The 20,340-nt window shown below is 36.5% G+C and overlaps 1 protein-coding gene and 1 long non-coding RNA gene across 4 annotated transcripts in view; both read left to right on the forward strand.

Annotated features, from left to right (window-relative positions):
• The first annotated feature begins 2,316 nt into the window (after nucleotides 1-2,316).
• On the forward strand, nucleotides 2,317-3,683 carry LOC109076546. The gene is made up of 3 exons (XR_006162543.1): nucleotides 2,317-3,111; nucleotides 3,269-3,351; nucleotides 3,645-3,683. It is a non-coding gene; the product is annotated as an uncharacterized LOC109076546 (long non-coding RNA).
• A 1,931-nt stretch (nucleotides 3,684-5,614) lies between these two features.
• emc8 (ER membrane protein complex subunit 8) overlaps nucleotides 5,615-20,340 on the forward strand; it is a 48,976-nt gene continuing 34,250 nt past the window's right edge. Inside the window, exon 1 of one of the 3 annotated variants that reach the window (XM_042775015.1) lies at nucleotides 5,615-6,093. In XM_042775015.1, the coding sequence (XP_042630949.1) occupies nucleotides 5,887-6,093 (207 nt within the window). In that variant the 5' untranslated portion in view covers nucleotides 5,615-5,886. The remainder of the gene's footprint in view (nucleotides 6,094-20,340) is intronic. The other 2 variants (XM_042775012.1, XM_042775013.1) reach the window with 2 other exon arrangements.

The raw sequence follows: 20,340 nt of genomic DNA on the forward strand, positions 1-20,340 counted from the left end.
ACTTGTCTGAGTTTTGTGGCATTCCAATAAAAGACTATATTATTTATTTGGGAATTACGATATGCAAAGATCAAAAAGAACGATTTGCCAAATTTCCAGTTTTCCTTTATCCATTGGTTTTTGGAAATCACAATTTTAAGATGTCAACTGGAAAGAAACCTTTAAGATCTCCAGACTTTTTTGTATCACAAATAAAATTAGAGAAGTATCATACAAGATTGTTCATCGTATTTATCCTGTAAAACAGGTAATTGCAAAGTTTTGTAAAGATATTGACTTGAAGTATGTTTTCTGTAAGGAGGAAAATGAGAGTATTGTTCATTTATTTTATGATTGTATTTATAGCCTACAAAATTATTTTGGTGTGATTTTTTTTGTTTTGTTTTGTTAAAGTATTAAAATTGAATTGCAACTTAAAGAAAAGGATGGGTTTTTTATGAGTATACTGTCGAATTCAAAATTTGGTGTATTGTGAATTTACTCATTATATATGGAAAATTATTTATTCACAAATGTAAATGGACAGTGAAAAATTTTTTTTTTACTTATTTCAAAATGGGAATAAGTCACTATCTGTATACGTTAAAAGAAACAAGAAATGACAAAGAACCCCCCCCCCCAAAAAAAACTGTAAGTTACTTTAAAACCTTAAATCTATTCTTCGAATAATTTGTAATTATTTGTATTTGTTTACAGATGTTTTTATTGCTTTTCTCATTTTATTTTTATTATTTTTTAAGTATTTGTTTTGATTTATTTGTAATGTTATTGCCCTTATGTTCTTCGTTCTAAAAACTGCAAAAAAAAAAAAAAATAAAAAATAATTCCGTAAATCAAGTAAAATAGAAAATTACAGAGCCTCAGCTCTTTCTCCCCGGTTTTACTTAGTTTCACCTATTCATACAATACAATATGAAACATAACCTCAGCAATATGTAACATAACCATTCATAAATACTCTAATTTGTATAATAACAACATTTATTGCAACCCCTCCATTGAAGAGCCTTTAAAAACTGTAACGGCTCTTCTCCATCGTTAATTCTGAGAGTTGACGCGGTGCGCAATGACAGTTGGGTAATTTTCCCTCTCCACTTCCTTGTGAAGTGATGTATTGGTGTTCCCTTATTCCCAGCAAGGGTTCAGATAAAAAATCGGCAGCTGGCAAGCAGGAAGTGGCTGCCATTGACAGCCGGAAGGCAGTTACTGGCAGCCGGCAGGTAGGCGGGACAAGAACCAAAAAAGACATATCAGAGCTGCCACTCGGTGGCAGCCAATCAGTATCGACCAACGTGGACGCAACCAATCACATATAACTACAACAGCAGCCAAATGCTTCAGCAATTTCGGCGATTGATCGAGTGGTAAGTTCGGAAATTGGTGATCGGAGTAATTAATCTTTTTTGCATTGTAAGTTTGAGCCTTTTTAATTGTTATTTTAGTGAACGACAGTGTAACTTTGCCTACTTTAGTTTAATTGTTAAATGTAATCTAAACTTCGTGGTCTGCTTAGTCAAACGTAGTTTTGTGTGTACAATGTTGACATCGTGTATACAATGTTACCATCGGTGTATACACAAAGCCTTACATCGTGTATAATTGTTGTAGGGGGTGTTTTAGGTCCCTGACAAACTCCGTTGACTGTTAGGGTTAGAGGGCACCTTCACATCTTGCATAACGTTAACTTCAAATATTACGTTTAAAGCTAACAAATGACGTACCATTAAATATTAACGTTTGTTAACGTGTTAACGTTAGTCCATTGAATAATAAAAAACGAATGTTGTTTAGTAAGCTTTTGACTGGAATTATATAAGATACACATGCAACACTAACCCATATATTTCTGTGAGTTTAGTCTTTCAGGAGATTGTCTGATATCCATTAACTTATTTGATTCTTCTTTTAAGATCTATGTTCAGGTTTTACATACTGTATAATTTGCTGTTCCAATGGTGGGGGGCACTATATCTGTGTTCCAGTTGAAGTCCTAAGCATGTGAATGCAAAACACTTGGTTGTCTTATTTATTATTTTAAAGCACAACTTTTTTTAATCTATACAAAATATAATGGAACTGTTCATCATTCCTTATAACTTTTAGGCCTGGTTTCACAGACAGGGCTTGGATTAAGCCGTAGTTAAAATAGAACATCGAATCAGTATCGACCAACGTGGACGCAACCAATCACATATAACTACAACAGCAGCCAAATGCTTCAGCAATTTCGGCGATTGATCGAGTGGTAAGTTCGGAAATTGGTGATCGGAGTAATTAATCTTTTTTGCATTGTAAGTTTGATTTTTAATTGTTATTTTAGTGAACGACAGTGTAACTTTGCCTACTTTAGTTTAATTGTTAAATGTAATCTAATTAGTGGTAGAAACGTAGTTTGTGTGTACAATGTTACATCGTGTATACAATGTTACATCGTGTATAATTGTTGCTGTTAGTATGTTAGGGGGCTAACGTTAACTTCAAATATTACGTTTAACGTACCATTAAATATTAACGTTTGTTAACGTGTTAACGTTAGTCCATTGAATAATAAAAAACGAATGTTGTTTGACTGGAATTATATAAGATACACATGCAACACTAACCATATATTTCTGTGAGTTTAGTCTTTCAGGAGATTGTCTGATATCCATTAACTTATTGATTCTTCTTTTAAGATCTATGTTCAGGTTTACATACTGTATAATTCTGTTCCATGGTGGGGGGGCACTATTCTGTGTTCCAGTTGAAGTCCTAAGCATGTGAATGCAAAACACTTGGTTGTCTTATTTATTATTATTTTTTTAATCTATACAAAATATAATGGAACTGTTCATCATTCCTTATAACTTTTAGGCCTGGTTTCACAGACAGGGCTTGGATTAAGCCGTAGTTAAAATAGAACATCGAAGTAGCTTTTATAAGCATGCCTTAGAAAAAAAAAAAACATTACTGATGTGCATCTTGAGACAAAACCATGGCACTGACATATTTTTGTTTTGTTTATGATGCCCAATGGTTGCCAGATGCTGTCCTGTCAGACATTATTCTTCATGTGGTCCTGGAGGAGGGTGATGCTGCATTATTAAATCTGTCTCTGGTTTTGGCTTGACAGTATACACACACACATAAATATATATATATATATATATATATATATATTTGATTAGAGGTTTAAAATTGTGACATACCATTCAATTTCTCAGTTGCCATGTCTGAATGTTTATCTTTGTAATAATGCTGTTTTTATGCTCCTCATTTCAATATACAGGTGTAACAAAATGGAGAGCCAGGAATTCTTCAAAATGTACACACTGCAGCCCTGCGATGAGGTTTACAAGAACTGCTTACCAGGTGTGCAAATTAAGCATGAAAATGTAATCACTGCTAGATACATGATGACAAAATGCAATGGGAATAATCATTAATATGGCTGTGCATGCATGCCTACTGTTAATAAAGCAACTTAGGTATTAATGTCACCGTTTTCTTATGAATAATAAAATGCAGCAGCTAGAGTTCTTACTAGAACCAGGAAGTATGACCATATTAACCCGGTTCTGTCAACACTGCACTGGCTCCCTATCAAACATCGTATAGATATTAAAATCATAAATTATATTAGTCTGTTTCTCTCTTATTCCGAGGTCACTGTAGCCACCAGATCCAGTCTGTATCCAAGTCAGAGGGTCACTGCAGTCACCCGGATCCAGTACGTATCCAGCCCAGATGGTGGATCAGCACCTAGAAAGGACCTCTACAGCCCTGAAAGACAGCAGAGACCAGGACAGAGCCCCAGAGACAGATCCCCTGTAAAGACCTTGTCTCAGACGACCACCGGCACAAGACCACAGGAAACAGATGATTCTTCTGCACAATCTGACTTTGCTGCATCCTGGAATTGAACTGCTGGTTTCGTCTGGTCAGAGGAGAACTGGCCCCCTTGACTGAGCCTGGTTTCTCCTAAGGTTTTTTTCTCCATTCTGTCACTGATGGAGTTTTGGTTCCTTGCCACTGTCGCCTCTGGCTTGCTTAGTTGGGGACACTTCATTTACAGTGATATCGTTGACTTGATTGCAAATTATTGCACAGTTACTATTTAAACTGAACTGAGCTGCATGATGACATCACTGAATTCAATGATTTACATTTACATTTAATCATTTAGCAGACGCTTTTATCCAAAGCGACTTACAAATGAGAACAGTAGAAACAATCAGATCAACGAGAACAACAACGGTATACAAGTGCCATGACAAGTCTCAGTTAGTCTAGTACAGAACAACGTAGCCAGGTTTTTTTTTTTTTTTTTTTTTTGTGAATGTGATAGAAAAGAAAAAAAGGTACACAATGATGAACTGCCTTTAACTGAAAATTGAGTGTTTACTATTGTCCTTCTGCATTATTGACACACTATTTTCCTATTTAATACAGTTGCTTTGACACAATCTGTTTTATTAAATGCACTATATAAATAAAGGAGACTTGACTTGACTATGTTGGAAGAGGAAAACGAGGAGAGATGCACACCCATCCAGGGTTTTGCAGTGATTGGTGCAAGATGCTGGAGGAGTAACTCTGTATAACTCATCAGTTCCAATCTGAGAGTCTTGTAAATACCTCAGGATTGTTGTTAGTGATTCTGATTGATATATCCATCTGCTTGCTTATTGGATGTATTTTATACTGTTTACATTGTATAGCACTGACAACAAAAAAATACCAATACAAATACAAAATCAACATCTAACTATAAATATAAATATAAGTCTTGAAATACAAAAAATACAAAAAATATAAAAAAAAAAAAAATAATAACAGCAAAATATGATTTTAAATAAAGGTAACTGAGACCTCTCTCTTTTTGATCATTTAGGCAGGTGTGTGTATAAAGTCTTTATAATAAATATACAACATACACCTAGTAAGTGCCTCTCATAAATATATATATATATAAATGTGTTTGTGAACATATCTTTCATTATTTCACACAAACACTGATGTACACGCATGCATTCATACATAAACACATTCAGCTGGAAATTAACGTTAAGCCAAATATATTGTTTCTTTGTTTATATTTGAAAAACTTTTTCAATCAAATAATATACAATACTGCCCTTTATACGTATTTAAATAAGTATCAAAAATAATTATACGTTTATATAATTATTTATTTGTCTTGCTGCCGCTGGCTGTCTCCTCCGATTTCCGGTTTTTAGCGACAGCTGCCGTCCGGTTTTAGTGGCAGCAACTTCCTGCTGCCAGTGGCGGCCACTTCCTGCTGACAGCTGCCGATTTTTCGCCGAACCCCCTCTCCTTATTCCCTATGCCGTTTGCAGTGCACTTCGGAATGGAATCTCACTTAAAATGGCGGAATACCCAGTGAAGTCCACTTCGCAGTCCACTTACGGTGGAATGGAACGCACTTAATCTCTGGATATCTGCGTTCACATATTTTACAACGAACTTATTTTTTTTGTAATAAATAAACGTTTATAATATAACATTAAATATAAATGTTGCTTGCAAATTATCATAATTCTGTACTGTCGCACACAACTGTCATTTTGGCTCTTAATCTTTTTTTTTTTTTTTTTTTTTTTTTTTTTTTTTTTGTGCAAGGGACAACTTCCGATCGTGGACCAGCTCCCGGATGTCCGCACACACAATGATAAGGAGACAGGAAACACCAGCCGGTTCAGGGTCAGCTGTGCATGTTAGATCCAGAAAGGAGGTGATGATTTACGTGTAGTAATGAGCTAATAACGTGTTCGAGGGACTCTAATCAGATGTCATAGTTTTGAGACAGTGATTCATTACCAAGTATCACGACATCAAGAGACTCTATCGCGGAATAAGGGGTTTGATCACAGTAGATCTGTAAACATGTCCTTAAAACTGACCACTCAAGCGTACTGTAAGATGCTGCTACATGCAGCTAAATACCCTCACTGCGCCGTCAACGGGCTGCTGGTGGCTGAGAAACACAAAAAGAAGGACAGCCCTAGAGACTCAGTTTTGTGCGTGGATTGTGTACCGCTGTTCCATGGGGCTTTGGCGTTAGCCCCCATGCTGGAGGTGGCACTCACATTGGTAAGACGATTCTTTCTTTATTCATATAATTTTAGTTGTGGAGATAGATTTTGGGCTACCACGTTCAAAATTTAGGAAATAACCGGGAGTAATAATATTGCGTTTTTTCGGGCTGGAAAAGTGATTAATGTAGATAATTATTTGTAGTCGTTTCTTTTCAGTGAGTAGGTTAAACCGGTGTGCGCGTGCATGTGAGCTTACGGAGCTATTTTACGTCCTATTCCAGCAGATTCGTCAAAAGCTACTGCAAAGAGTATGTTGGACATTCGTTAGACATTCGCTAAGCGAATTAAGGGTCTCAAAAGTGCATAAAAAAAGATATGCATTCCAAGATTCGAAAACATGCAAAGCGTCAAACAAATAAAATATAGAGATGTCAATTAAGTGGAAAACCATTAATAGATAATTTTAAGATGTGAATGGGAAATTTACCATGGATTGTTACATTGTTATTACATAGTATGACAACATTTTATTTTAATTAATAAAAACAGATGTTGTTATGGCACCTGACCTATATTCAGTAACACTTTTAACACTTTTTTTTTTTTTAAATATTCAAATCTATGTAACTTTTTGCTCATGTGACCTGATGATGTCACACCAGTTGTAATATCTACACACACATCTGACAAACATCTTAAATGATTTGGATCTTGGAAATAAGATTGTGTATTTTGGTGAATTTTTGAAATATACAAATCTATATACCTTCCTGGTCATGTCACCCGATGATGTCACACCAGTTGTCATATCTTCACACACATCTGTTACATATCTTACATGGCTTGTATTTTGGAAATAAGATTTTGTGTATTTTTGGTGAATTTTTGAAATATTCAAATCTATATAACTTCCTGGTCATGTGACCCGATGATGTCACACCAGTTGTAATATCTTCACACACAGAAGACATCTTACATGACTTGGATTTTGGGAATAATGCATTTCTCAGAAAATGCCACTGAGCCTGGACCCACTAAATTACACAAGGACTAAAAACCCGCAAAGACAATAGGGCAAGGGGCACTATAAACAGGGAGGAAAAACACACGAGGAACAGGTGAACACAATTAGACCAACAAGAGTAACAAGAGGGTGTGGTAAAAAGGAAACAAGGAGGAGGGGCTAAAGAAGCATATGGCTAAAAAAACAATCAACTAGGCCATGTGTAGACAGACACAAGAAACAAAAAGACAAACAAAGTGTCAGGGCAAAACCCTGACACATCGGGTCACATGACCAGGAAGTTATATAGATTTGAATATTTCAAAAATACACAAAATCTTATTTCCAAAATCCAAGTCTTGTAAGATGTTTGTCAGATGTAAAATTTTAAAAGTTACTTCCTTGACTTTGTTTACCAATAGGTATTTGTTTGGCAAGGTCCAAATGTCCTTCCATAATAAACCTTTAACTAATCTGTTCCAATAAATTATACAGTTTGGAGAAGAAACAATATCTTTTTGAAGTCAGAAAGAACAGTTTTGTTAACATTCATATTTCTAGGGACAAAACAATGTTTCCCAATATAAGTATCAAATAAATCAAATGCAGAGGGGGATGTAATACTGTTTTGGGTATTAGCTCTGAATAATGCCAAAACTCCTGTGGGAATTGCATCCATGACAATAGGAAACTCTTTTGGTGTAACTGGAATCCCATGGACAGAAAACTCAGAATAAGTGAGATGTTTGTCAGACGTGTGTGTAGATATTACAACTGGTGTGACATCATCAGGTCACATGACCAGGAAGTTATATAGATTTGTATATTTCAAAAATTCACCAAAAATACACAAAATCTTATTTCCAAAATCCAAGTTGTGTAAGATGTGTGTCAGATGTGTGTGACGATAGGTGCGTTCGACTTGAAGCACGGCTACAGACGGCGATCAACAAGAGTAGCTACTTGTAGTCGGGGGCGGAGTTGAAAACAGACACATCAAGCCGGACACTTTCTGCTCCCGTTAAGTGACACTCACTTGCATACTTTATCACAGTTGAAGTGAATTAAATGCAATATTTGTCTAATACACAGACGTTTTAGAAACTTTTTAATGAGCAACAGAAACAGTTTTTACATAGGCCTACTGCTTAATACAGCGCCATATTTTCAAGAATAAAGTTCAACATAATCATATACTATTTAAATACTAATAAAGTGGGGGTATATATGCTTTTCTCAGTGTTGTATGATAAACGTGACTCAATACAACAGTGCGACTGCAGTAAAAAAGCTTTTACCGTTCTAAAAACACAAAATTGACACAATCACTCTAACTCAAAACTTTATAATAAATCAACTAAACACATTAAACCCATGTCACACAACACACGTGGCCAATCGTGAAACAGCTGTGTCGTCATCAGTGCTCCTGCAGCCGCTCTGGAGAAACTGCAGCGTCTGAGTCAGTAGGTGCGGGATGAGTTATGATGGCGGAGTGAGCGGTAGCGTTTTTGCAGGCTCCGTTATTAAAGTTTTGAAATCGTCCTAAACATTTAATCTCCGACAGAAAAAATCCCAGCAACTTCACGTAAGAACTGCACGAATAACATCTCAGCCCCACGGAGTTCTATTTTTCGAAGCTGACTACCTTTACTCGGTTTTTCTTTTTCTTGTTCTGCAACGTGAATGAGATGGCTAACGCTAGCAAAGTGGCTAAAGCTCAACTGCTATCAGACCACGACTATAACCTGACGGCCCTGCGCGAGGCATGTGAGGAAGAGGAAATAGAGGCAATGGAGGAAGAAAATCGGAAAATGTCTCATGACCACACACCTCTGCCTAGCCCAAATCCCAAGAAAATGAAACCAAAGAATCAAGATGTGGGAAAACAGCCGGGTGAGATAACAAATGAAACCATCTAAGATGCAATTCAAACTTTGATAAAGAGATTTGATGAACAAGATGACAGATTGAACAGCTTTTTGAAAGTCGAATGGAAGCTAATACACAAGCAGCAGTGAGAGAAAATAGGGAAGAAATAAGCAAAGTGAAGGAAGAAATGTTGCTGTTGAAAAAAGAAAATGCGTCACTGAAGCAGATCTGTCTGGAGCAAGCCAGGTATAAGAGAAGGTGGGATCTTAGACTAATGGGCCTTCCTGAAAAAGACAAAGAGGATACAAGGGAGACTGTGATCGGCATCCTTACAAGAGTGATCCCGGTGTCAGTGGAGAAACTCTGTGAGTCAGTTGACACAGTGCACCGCTTGGGAAAGAAGAATGATGCAGCTACCAACAAGATGCCCAGGCCTATAATCATCCAGTTTGCCTTGAGAACTGTCCTTGATGAAGTATGGAGAAGATCAAGAGAGGCAAGAGTGTGCAGAGAGATGAAAATTCAGTTCAAGGAGGACTTCTCAAAAGAAGATCGCGAGGCTCGTGCAAAGCTTTGGCCTAAGGTGCAAGAAGCCAGAAGAAATGGAAAAAAGGCCTCCCTAAGAGAAGGATATGCTCTCATTGATGGACACAGAGTTGACCCCTAAGTACTGTGTAGTAAGCAAATACTCAGACACTTTCTGCTTATTCAGAGCAAAAATTCAGTAACATGGTAAGATGTATTTAAGTTTTACAGAAAGAAACTCTCAGGTATTTTATTTAAACATATATTCTGTTAGTATGAATCTTACCAGGTGAAAGTTTAATTGATTTAACTGCTAAAAGGGGTTGAAGGACTTCAATTATGAGTTGATGTTTTTTCTATATTTTTGATATGTTACTCAGGACAATGTTCATTCCTGCAAAAAAACAAAGTTAAGCGCATTTAGAACAACCATACTTTCTTTATATTAGTGAATGTTAGGGGATTGAATAACGTTACAAAGCGTAAAGCCATTTTTTGTTTTGTAAGGATCAGAAATCGCAATGCATCTTTTTACAGGAGACTCATTCTCTTATGGACAATGAAAAATTTTGGAAAATTCAATGGGGGGGATTACGCCTTCTTTGCACATGGAACATCACATTCAGCAGGAGTCATACTATTTAATAGATTTCCAGGTAACATGATGGATCATAAAAAAGATACTGAAGGCCACTGGTTAATGGTGGTTGTGGAGACAAATGACAAACGTTATATTTTGATATGCGTTTATGGCTTTAACAACAAAGCAATCAATGTGAAGTTGTATGAAAAATTAAGCCAACTTATAATTGAATGGAAAACAACATATGATTCAGATAAAGTGATATTGGGAGGAGACCATAATATAGCCCCTGATTCATGGCTAGACTGAATACCTCATAGGCAGAGGCGTGTCTACGTGGTGGCCAGGGGTGGCACCGGCCCCCCCTGAAATTTGGCTGGCCACCCCAGGTGCCCCCCACCAGATGTCTTGCGATAGACTTGTTTTTTAGTAAATTTCTAACTGCATCTGGCAGTGGCGGATCCTGGCATGTGTAGCTGCCTAGGGCCGCTTTCTTCTCCTCTTTATACTTAATTTTAGGCGGTTTCTATAGCGTGATATTTGACATATCGAGAGCGCATAATGTTACGTGATCCATGTAATGCGCGAGAACGAATCTCCACTCGCAAGTGGATTTCCTTCACTCACACAAAACTGGATGTGTGCTTTTAAATATACATTGTTCTTTTATGAATTGGCTCTGCTTTTGCTCAGAGATTACGTGTATGCTCAAACGTTCTTGCATCACTGAAGACCAGAAGCATTTTTTTTTTCTAATTCAGATGAGGAGTAGGCTTATCTCATTAAATGGAAGCAAGCTGATTATAGTCAGCCTTCTCTAGTTATTTATTTTATTAATAGCCTACTTATTTTAGTTAAGTGCTTAACTTATAAATATGCATTTATTCAATTGTTTTATTAAGTGCATTTGTATTTTGTTGTTTTTGTATATAGTTTTGCAATAAAAGCGTATTAACAGGTTCCAGAAATACTCATTGAGGGTGCCTTTAAAAATAGCGAGGGTGCTCTACCCAACAAACATGAGACGTCTATACGACGTGCAGATCAAGTCTAAATTGCGTCGGTCGGTCTGGACCATATCTGGACGTCTACTCGACGTGCAAATCCGGTACATATCTGGACGTCAAACTACGACGTCCCTTGGACGTCGATATGAGGATCAAAATTTAACCGTCGGGCTAAGGATTTTCTTGGACGTCTTTACAATGTGCAGAACAGGTTCAGGAAATCGACATAAATTTTTTTTATATATATATACATATAAACACAACAAAGCAATCCTTTGATTTCTGATTTAAATATCACATGTACCATATACTCTTCTGAAACATTTAGGTGTTAAAATGATGTAATATATAAATGTTTAAAAACATTAAACATTTATATATATAATTACATAATGTGACCATATAAAATCTTACATGGATTTATTTATGGTATGGTTTGTGGTATTTTTCACTGGAGCATTGACAGAAACAGCAGTTTACATCTGTATTAGATCTAAAAATTAAATATAGTTAATTAAAGTTATAGTCTTAATGCCCATTTTCACATATTTTTCTCCCGTCTATTTCTTTGGTCATCATTGTGTCAATCACTGCTACTTCGAGAGTGAATCCCACATAAATATGCAGACGTCATTCCCGAAACTTTGCAACGTGTGTGTGGCTGAAAAACAAAGTTATACATTTTAAATGGATCATAGACTAGAAAGCTTGCAAAGAGTGTTCATTACCACTAAAAAAGCTGTCACTCTTTGTTTAGTGAGTGTATACACGATGTAATTTATCATACATCGTGCCGCAAACCATAACCCCCCCAACCCCCCCCCACCCCCCCCGGCCACCCTCTTTTCAGCCAGTGCCCCAGACTGGCCACCCCATTTAAAATGCTCTAGACACGCCCCTGCTCATAGGAATTCTCAACCTGTATATAGCGACACTATACTGTCTTTATGGACAACAACGTATATAATTGATTATTGGAGAGCATTAAATCCTATATTAGTTCAGTTTACATGGTATAACTCTGCAGGAAACGGTCAATGTTCAAGATTAGATTACTGGCTGATTTCATGCGAGTTATGTAGTGATGTTTCAGATTGTAAAATATCAGCCTCTCCGCTTACAGACCATTGCATGATTAGTCTAAACCTATTAACATCCAAACAGCAATTAAATTCTCCAAATATCTGGAAGTTAAATAATGATTTCTTAAAAAATGCTGAATTTTGTGAACAGGTGAAGTCTCTTATCCCAGAAGTTGAAAAGCTAGACATGAGTGATATCAGTAAATGGGAATGGTTTAAGTTCAAAACCAGACAAATAGCAGTTGACACAGGTAAAAAACTGTCATGTATAAGGAAATGGAAGCAAAAGGATCTAATTGAAAAAATCAATCAACTAACAAGTAATGTACAATTATCCTTAGACAACATTACTGAATTAAAGTTATTGCAGTCCCAATTAGATGACATGTACACAACAAAGGCAAATGGAGCTTATGTTCGATCAAGAGCTAGATGGATTGAAAAGGGTGAAAAAAGTTCAACTTATTTCTTCGGACTTGAAAAACAAAGTAAGAAAAAAATAAATAACCTTATGATAAATGGTATAACAATGGAAGATCAGAAATTAGTCCAAGATGAAATTAGTCTCTTTTATGGTAGCATATATAAATCAAAATTTAACAATTCAGATTGTGACTTTTTATTTGAAAAAAATCGATGAAAACATAAAAAAATTGGATGTGGAAGACAAACACATACTCGAAGAAGAATTAACTATAATAGAAATTGAAACTGCATTAAAACAAATGAAAAACGGTAAATCCCCAGGAATAGATGGGTTAACATCTGAATTCCTAAAACATTTTTGGGCAGATATTAAAAAGTTACTATATAAAGCTTTTTTGCAATGTATTAAGGAAGGATGTTTGTCCCCTACAATGAAAACAGGATTGATAACCTTATTACCAAAACCTCAAAAAGATTTGTTGATGCTAGACAACTGGAGACCAATAACCTTATTATGTAGTGATTATAAACTTCTTGCTTTAGTGTATGCAAATCGCTTAAAGCATGTAATTGGAAAACTTATCGAAGAGTATCAATCAGCTTTTATAAAGGGAAGATATATTAATAATCATATTCGACTGATTCTAGATATGATGGACTACCAATCGTTCATTCAATCAGATAGTCTTGTTTTATTCATAGATTTTTTTCAAAGCTTTCGACACTGTGGAACATGATTTCATGTTTACGGTGCTCAAAAAATTCGGATTTGGAGAAGGGTTCTGCAAAATCATAAAAATGTTTTATAATGATATTTATAGTTACATTTCTCTCAACCCTGGAATGACACCAAAAATTAAGATTTCGCGTGGTATTAAACAAGGTTGTCCTATTTCACCGAAATTATTTATTTTATGTACACAAATGCTAGCGTATCTAATCGTAAATCACCCTCAAATTAAAGGAATCAACATTTTCGATTACGAATATCGAATAAGCCAATTTGCAGATGACACAGTAATCTTTTTAAAAGATAAATCTTTAATTAGAAAAGCCCTAGATATAATATCAATTTTTTTCCAAAGCTTCAGGATTATGTCTAAACCTGAAAAAATGTGAAATACTATGTCTTCATCCATGTGCTGAGACAAATATAGACTCCATACCTGTCAAAACTGAACTAAAATACCTAGGATTAATAATGTCTAAAGATAGAAATAAGAGAGAACAACTAAACATTGAAGGGAAAATAGAGAGTATGAAAAAATCTCTTAATCATTGGCTCATGAGAGATCTCTCTATTCTTGGTAGAATCTTACTAACAAAAGCAGAAGGTTTATCAAAATTAGTATATCCTTGTCAATCTCTTTATGTCCACCCAAATGATTAAAAAGGTAAATTCAATCATTTTTAATTTCATATGGAAAAATAAGACACACTACCTTAAAAAGTCTGTGATGGTTAAAGACTATAAACATGGTGGGCTGAAAGCTGCTGACTTTGAATCCATGATAGGTGTATTAAAGTTAAACTGGGTTAAAGCTTATTTGACACAATCAAATTCCATATGGTTCCACACACCAAAATATATTTTCCAAAATGTTGGTGGATTAGAATTTTTGTTAAGGTGTGACTTTGAAATAACTAAACTTCCAATCAAACTGTCTGACTTCCATAAACAAATACTGCTCTACTGGAAAATGATGTTCACTCACAACTTCACACCGCATAGTTCCACCTTGTGGAATAATAGAACCATATTAATTAACAGAAAGACACTATTTAAACAAGAATGGTACGATAAGAATGTTTTATATGTTATGGACTTGATGGATAAAAATGGCAGTCTGTTGCAGTTTAATTCCTTTGTCGATAAGTTTAATTTGAAATGCTCTTAAAGAGAATTTAACCAGATTAGTAGAGCTATTCCACTTCCCTTAAAAGTCATGATTAAAAATATCCTCACAAATTCAAATGTGACTGTTAAACTTCCTGAATTAAAAATTGGTGAATTGAAATTTGGAGAAGGAAAATGTAATAACAAAATACTTGGAAGTGTGTTTAAAGAAAAACTATTCTACGATATCAAAAAAGCCAACGAAAATAAAGATAACAGATAATCAAGCTACATTAACAAAGACTAGTTGTAGCTATCTTAAATGCACAATTTCAACCAAGGTAAAAGAAATTCAGTTCAAATTAATAAATAATATTTATCCTGCTGCTGAAACCCTAAGGAAAAGGTTCAATTTTGAAGTTAATCCATGTGTTTTTTGTATGACAGAACACGAAACAATTGAACACCTTTTTTTCTCTTGTTCAGTCACAATGGGGTTTTGGAAGGATGTTTATCGATGGTTAAACATTGGGATCAATAACTCTTTGTTTAACAAATTTCAAGTGATGATATATATGGATGGTATGTCAAAAAAGGTATCTAAAATGGTGAACATTATTTTCAGTATGGGAAAGTATCATATACACAAAAATAAGTGGAATAACAGCAAGCCCAACATAAACTGTTTTAAGAACGAAATTAAAAATGATATAGCATCTCTAAAGGTGTTATCGGAAGAAAACCAGTCCATAAACGAGTTATATGAAACAATGTCAGAGTCTCTTGCTCTTTGAGTTTACAGTCCTATGTTCTTAAACACGCTTGAAGCACTTATGTTGTTTTGTCAGCCCCTGTAATTATTTTTTATTTTATTTTTATTTTTTATTTTTCTTACTTGATATGATGTGAGTTTGTACTGTTTTAAATGCGAGCACATGTTTATTTTTTTTCCTCAAACGAGTTCTTGATGTAAATTTAAGTTCAAGTTTATATGACATATTGTAAATTTGAAAAAAAAAAAAAAAAAAAAAAAAAAAAAAGAGTCAGTAGGTGCGTCGACTTCATGAAGCACTGCGCAAACTGATCGGAATCTGACTTGAAGCAGTGCATGCCGGTTAGAAATTTTGTCCGACTTGAAACGGTGCCAACGCCACATGACTGTTACGTGCAAAGTACCGCGAGAGCATTTCAAGAGCAGCCGGCTGACTCAGCCACCGCAGTTTCTCCAGAGCGACTGCAGGAGCGCTGATGACGACACAGCTGTTTCATGATTGGCCAGATTCACCACATGACAACGATCACGTGTGTTTCGGGTTTATTCTAACCTTTTCCATTCCAATAATGGCCACAGAATTGTGTTTTTAGGACGGTAAAAGCTTTTTTTTTTTTTTTAACTGTAGTCGCACTGTTGTACTGAGTCACATTTATCATACAACACTGATAAAAGTATATATACCCCCACTTTATTAGTATTTAAATAGTGTATGATTATGTTGAACTTTATTCTTGAAAAGATGGCGCTGTATTAAGCAGTATATAAAAGTGTTTCTGTTGCTCATGAAAATGTCTGTGTATTTGAAAAATATTGCATTTAATACACTTCATCTGTGATTAAGTGTGCAAACACCGTGTGAGGGTCACTAACGGGAGCAGAAAGTGTCCGGCTTGGTGGTTCCGTTTTCAACTCTGCCCCCGACTGCAAGCAGCTACTCTCGTTGATCGCCATCTGTAGCTGTGCTTCAAGTCGAACGCACCTAATCGGCTGCTCTCGAAACGCTCTCCCGGTACTTTGATGCCACAGTTGACAGTCATGTGGCGTCGGCGCCGTCTCAAGTCGGACAAAATTTCTAACCGGCATGCACTGCATCAAGTCAGATTCCGATCGGTTTGCGCAGTGCTTCATGAAGTCGAACGCACCTAGTATTACAACTGGTGTAATATCATCGGGTCACATGACCAGGAAGTTATATAGATTTGTATATTTAAAAAATTCACCAAAAAATACACAGAATCTTATTTCCAAAATCCAAATTGGATAAGATGTGTGTCCGATGTGTGTGAAGATATTACAACTGGTTTGACATCATCGGGTCAAATGACCAGGAAGTTACATAGATTTGAAAATTGAAAAAAATTCATAAATGCACTATATGATATATATATATATATATATATATATATATATATATATATATATATATATATATATATATATATATATATATACAGGTCCTTCTCAAAAAAATAGCATATTGTGATAAAAGTTCATTATTTTCCATAATGTAATGATAAAATTAAACTTTCATATATTTTTGATTCATTGCACACCAACTGAAATATTTCAGGTCTTTTATTGTTTTAATACTGATGATTTTGGCATACAGCTCATGAAAACCCAAAATTCCTATCTCAAAAAATTAGCATATTTCATCCGACCAATAAAAGAAAAGTGTTTTTAATACAAAAAGTCAACCTTCAAATAATTATGTTCAGTTATGCACTCAATTGGTCGGGAATCCTTTTGCAGAAATGACTGCTTCAATGCGGCGTGGCATGGAGGCAATCAGCCTGTGGCACTGCTGAGGTGTTATGGAGGCCCAGGATGCTTCGATAGTGGCCTTAAGCTCATCCAGAGTGTTGGGTCTTGCGTCTCTCAACTTTCTCTTCACAATATCCCACAGATTCTCTGTCTGAGTCAGGAGAGTTGGCAGGCCAATTGAGCACAGTAATACCATGGTCAGTAAACCATTTACCAGTGGTTTTGGCACTGTGAGCAGGTGCCAGGTCGTGCTGAAAAACGAAATCTTCATCTCCATAAAGCTTTTCAGCAGATGGAAGCATGAAGTGCTCCAAAATCTCCTGATAGCTAGCTGCATTGACCCTGCCCTTGATAAAACACAGTGGACCAACACCAGCAGCTGACATGGCACCCCCAGACCATCACTGACTGTGAGTACTTGACACTGGACTTCAGGCATTTTGGCATTTCCTTCTCCCCAGTCTTCCTCCAGACTCTGGCACCTTGATTTCCGAATGACATGCAAAATTTGCTTTCATCCGAAAAAAAGTACTTTGGACCACTGAGCAACAGTCCAGTGCTGCTTCTCTGTAGCCCAGGTCAGGCGCTTCTGCCGCTGTTTCTGGTTCAAAAGCACACGCCTGTGCACGGTGGCTCTGGATGTTTCTACTCCAGACTCAGTCCACTGCTTCCGCAGGTCCCCCATGGTCCTGGAATCGGTCCTTCTCCACAATCTTCCTCAGGGTCCGGTCACCTCTTCTCGTTGTGCAGCGTTTTTTGCCACACTTTTTCCTTCCCACAGACTTCCCACTGAGGTGCCTGCCTTGATACAGCACTCTGGGAACAGCCTATTCATTCAGAAATTTCTTTCTGTGTCTTATCCTCTTGCTTGAGGGTGTCAATGATGGCCTTCTGGACAGCAGTCAGGTCGGCAGTCTTACCCATGATTGCGGTTTTGAGTAATGAACCAGGCTGGCGGTTTTTAAAAGCCTCAGGAATCTTTTGCAGGTGTTTAGAGTTAATTAGTTGATTCAGATGATTAGGTTAATAGCTCGTTTAGAGAACCATTTCATGATATGCTAATTTTTTGAGATAGGAATTTTGGGTTTTCATGAGCTGTATGCCAAAATCATCAGTATTAAAACAATAAAAGACCTGAAATATTTCAGTTGGTGTGCAATGAATCAAAAATATATGAAAGTTTCAATTTTTATCATTACATTATGGAAAATAATGAACTTTTTCACAATATGCTAATTTTTTGAGAAGGACCTGTATATATATACATATACATATATACAGTACAGACCAAAAGTTTGGAAACATTACTATTTTTAATGTTTTTGAAAGAAGTTTCTTCTGCTCATCAAGCCTGCATTTATTTGATCAAAAAATACAGAAAAAAAATATATATATATATATATATATATATATATATATATATATATATATATATATATATATATATATATATATATATATATATATATATATATAATTACATCTAAGTTGTGTATTATATGCTGCATGTATGTATAAATACAGTAAAGCTAATAGAACTAGATGTTTCAATCCTTTTAGTAGGAAACTCTTGATAGTAGCAATCGGTGTGGAGTGATTAAAAAAAAAAAAAAGCGAGGGTAAGGTATGTCATTGGGGTCATAAGGTGGGAACCCTGCTTCATCGACGTTTCGTTGATTGAAGCCCACAACGTCTCCAGAAGTCTCAACGGTCTCCAGCGTCCCAGGTACACCCCCCTCAATAGCCGCTTTTCCACTGTCGGGCCGGGCGGGGCTAATAGCCTCGGGCCAGTAGCCTGAGGCCAAAATAGCGCTGCGTTTCCACTGTCGGGCCTGAAGCTCCACTGCGCTTCACTAAAACCCGCCCTTTACACGCCTCCAAGGAACAATGTCATGCAATCCAATCATTTCACCAACAAAGAGAAGTTATCAGAAAACTAATAAGAAATAAGTCACTGGAACTAGCGCGATCACAAAACGAACACGATAACAGCGGCCTTTTGTTTGCATGCTTTGTTAAATATTTAAATTCAAAAGCATTGATGTTTTACTATAAGTGATACATTGAGCATAATGAATTAATTTATCAGGCTTGAAAATTTGTCACAGAAATAAATGTATTTCTATTTTATTTATTTATTTTTAACGCTGAAGCGTAACGAAGTCTGCTTATTCAGTCGAGACTGTTTCTGTTTATTTGTAGTCACATACATCACATTTAGAATGAATGATAATTTCTCTATTTTTATAAAAACTCCCAAACAAAAACCATTATTATATTTTTATGACATAGGCTACATGGAGCTAAACTCTCGAGACGAGACTTATGACAGATAAAATATGTTAATAAATAAATACACGATTGTGATAGAGAATAAGAAGCTGACGTCTGATTTCTTCAAATGGTCGCATTTATCATGTTTACTATGGTAATGTTAATGGCGATCGAACATAGTCTTTTTTATCGCTTATAAATATTTCTGCCTTGTATGGTGATTATAATCCACATTGGATCAAGTTATTTCAAACAGTCACTGCTGACTGAAAGTGAGTTTTGAGCTCAACTTATTTTAAAAAGTGTTTAATGCTGGTGTTATAACTGTAGCTTTATGAAATGATCCGCGGTGCTGACACTCTCCAGATGCGGAGAAACTCTGCCTTTGTTCATAACCACTCCTCTAGCCCCAGCTGGCCCGCTTTGGCACAAGGTTTTCGTCAGGCCAAAAAACCTGGGGCATTGGCCCCGAGGAAGCCCTGATGAGGCACGATCAAGCCCCGGAAGTGACAGTGGAAACACGACTGGCCCTGGCACGCACGCCCGCTTTTGGCTCGACAGTGGAAACGTGGCTAATACCCTACCCTCTATATCCCTGATGGGCTCTGCATGTCAGGGGCATCCTTCTCCCTGAGTCGGGCCTAAACCTGACCGCATACCATCTGTCTCTACCTTACTGCCCAGATGGGGTCCTTACGCTTGATCCAGAGCCAGTTACTGCTTTTTTCAGCAGCGCTTGATATGGACTTGATGGCCTGTTGGAGAGAGCGACCCTTCACCCCTGTTTTTTTCAACAAACTGGTGGTAGATGTTTCAACAAATCCCCTGTATCCCACCTCTATTTGAAAGATGCTAGTCTTCCAGCCGTTCTGGGATGCTTCAGCTGCCAGGTCGGAATATTTGTTCTTTTTCCTCTCATAAGCCTCTTCAACCCCCTCTTCCCATGGTACTGTTAATTCGACAACATATACCAGCTTTGTTGTTGGAGACCACAGGACCATGTCTGGCCGGAGTGTTGTAGCCACTATTTCTGGGGGAAACACAAGCTTCTTATCAAGGTCCACTTCCAATCCCACCCGTGCTGATTGCAGGAAGCTTGCATTTCTAGGTGTTATACGATGCTCTTGATGTTGGCCAGCTGGTACGAAATTTGT

The sequence above is a fragment of the Cyprinus carpio genome, chromosome A18 (assembly GCF_018340385.1).
Source record: "Cyprinus carpio isolate SPL01 chromosome A18, ASM1834038v1, whole genome shotgun sequence".
NCBI lineage: Eukaryota > Metazoa > Chordata > Actinopteri > Cypriniformes > Cyprinidae > Cyprinus > Cyprinus carpio.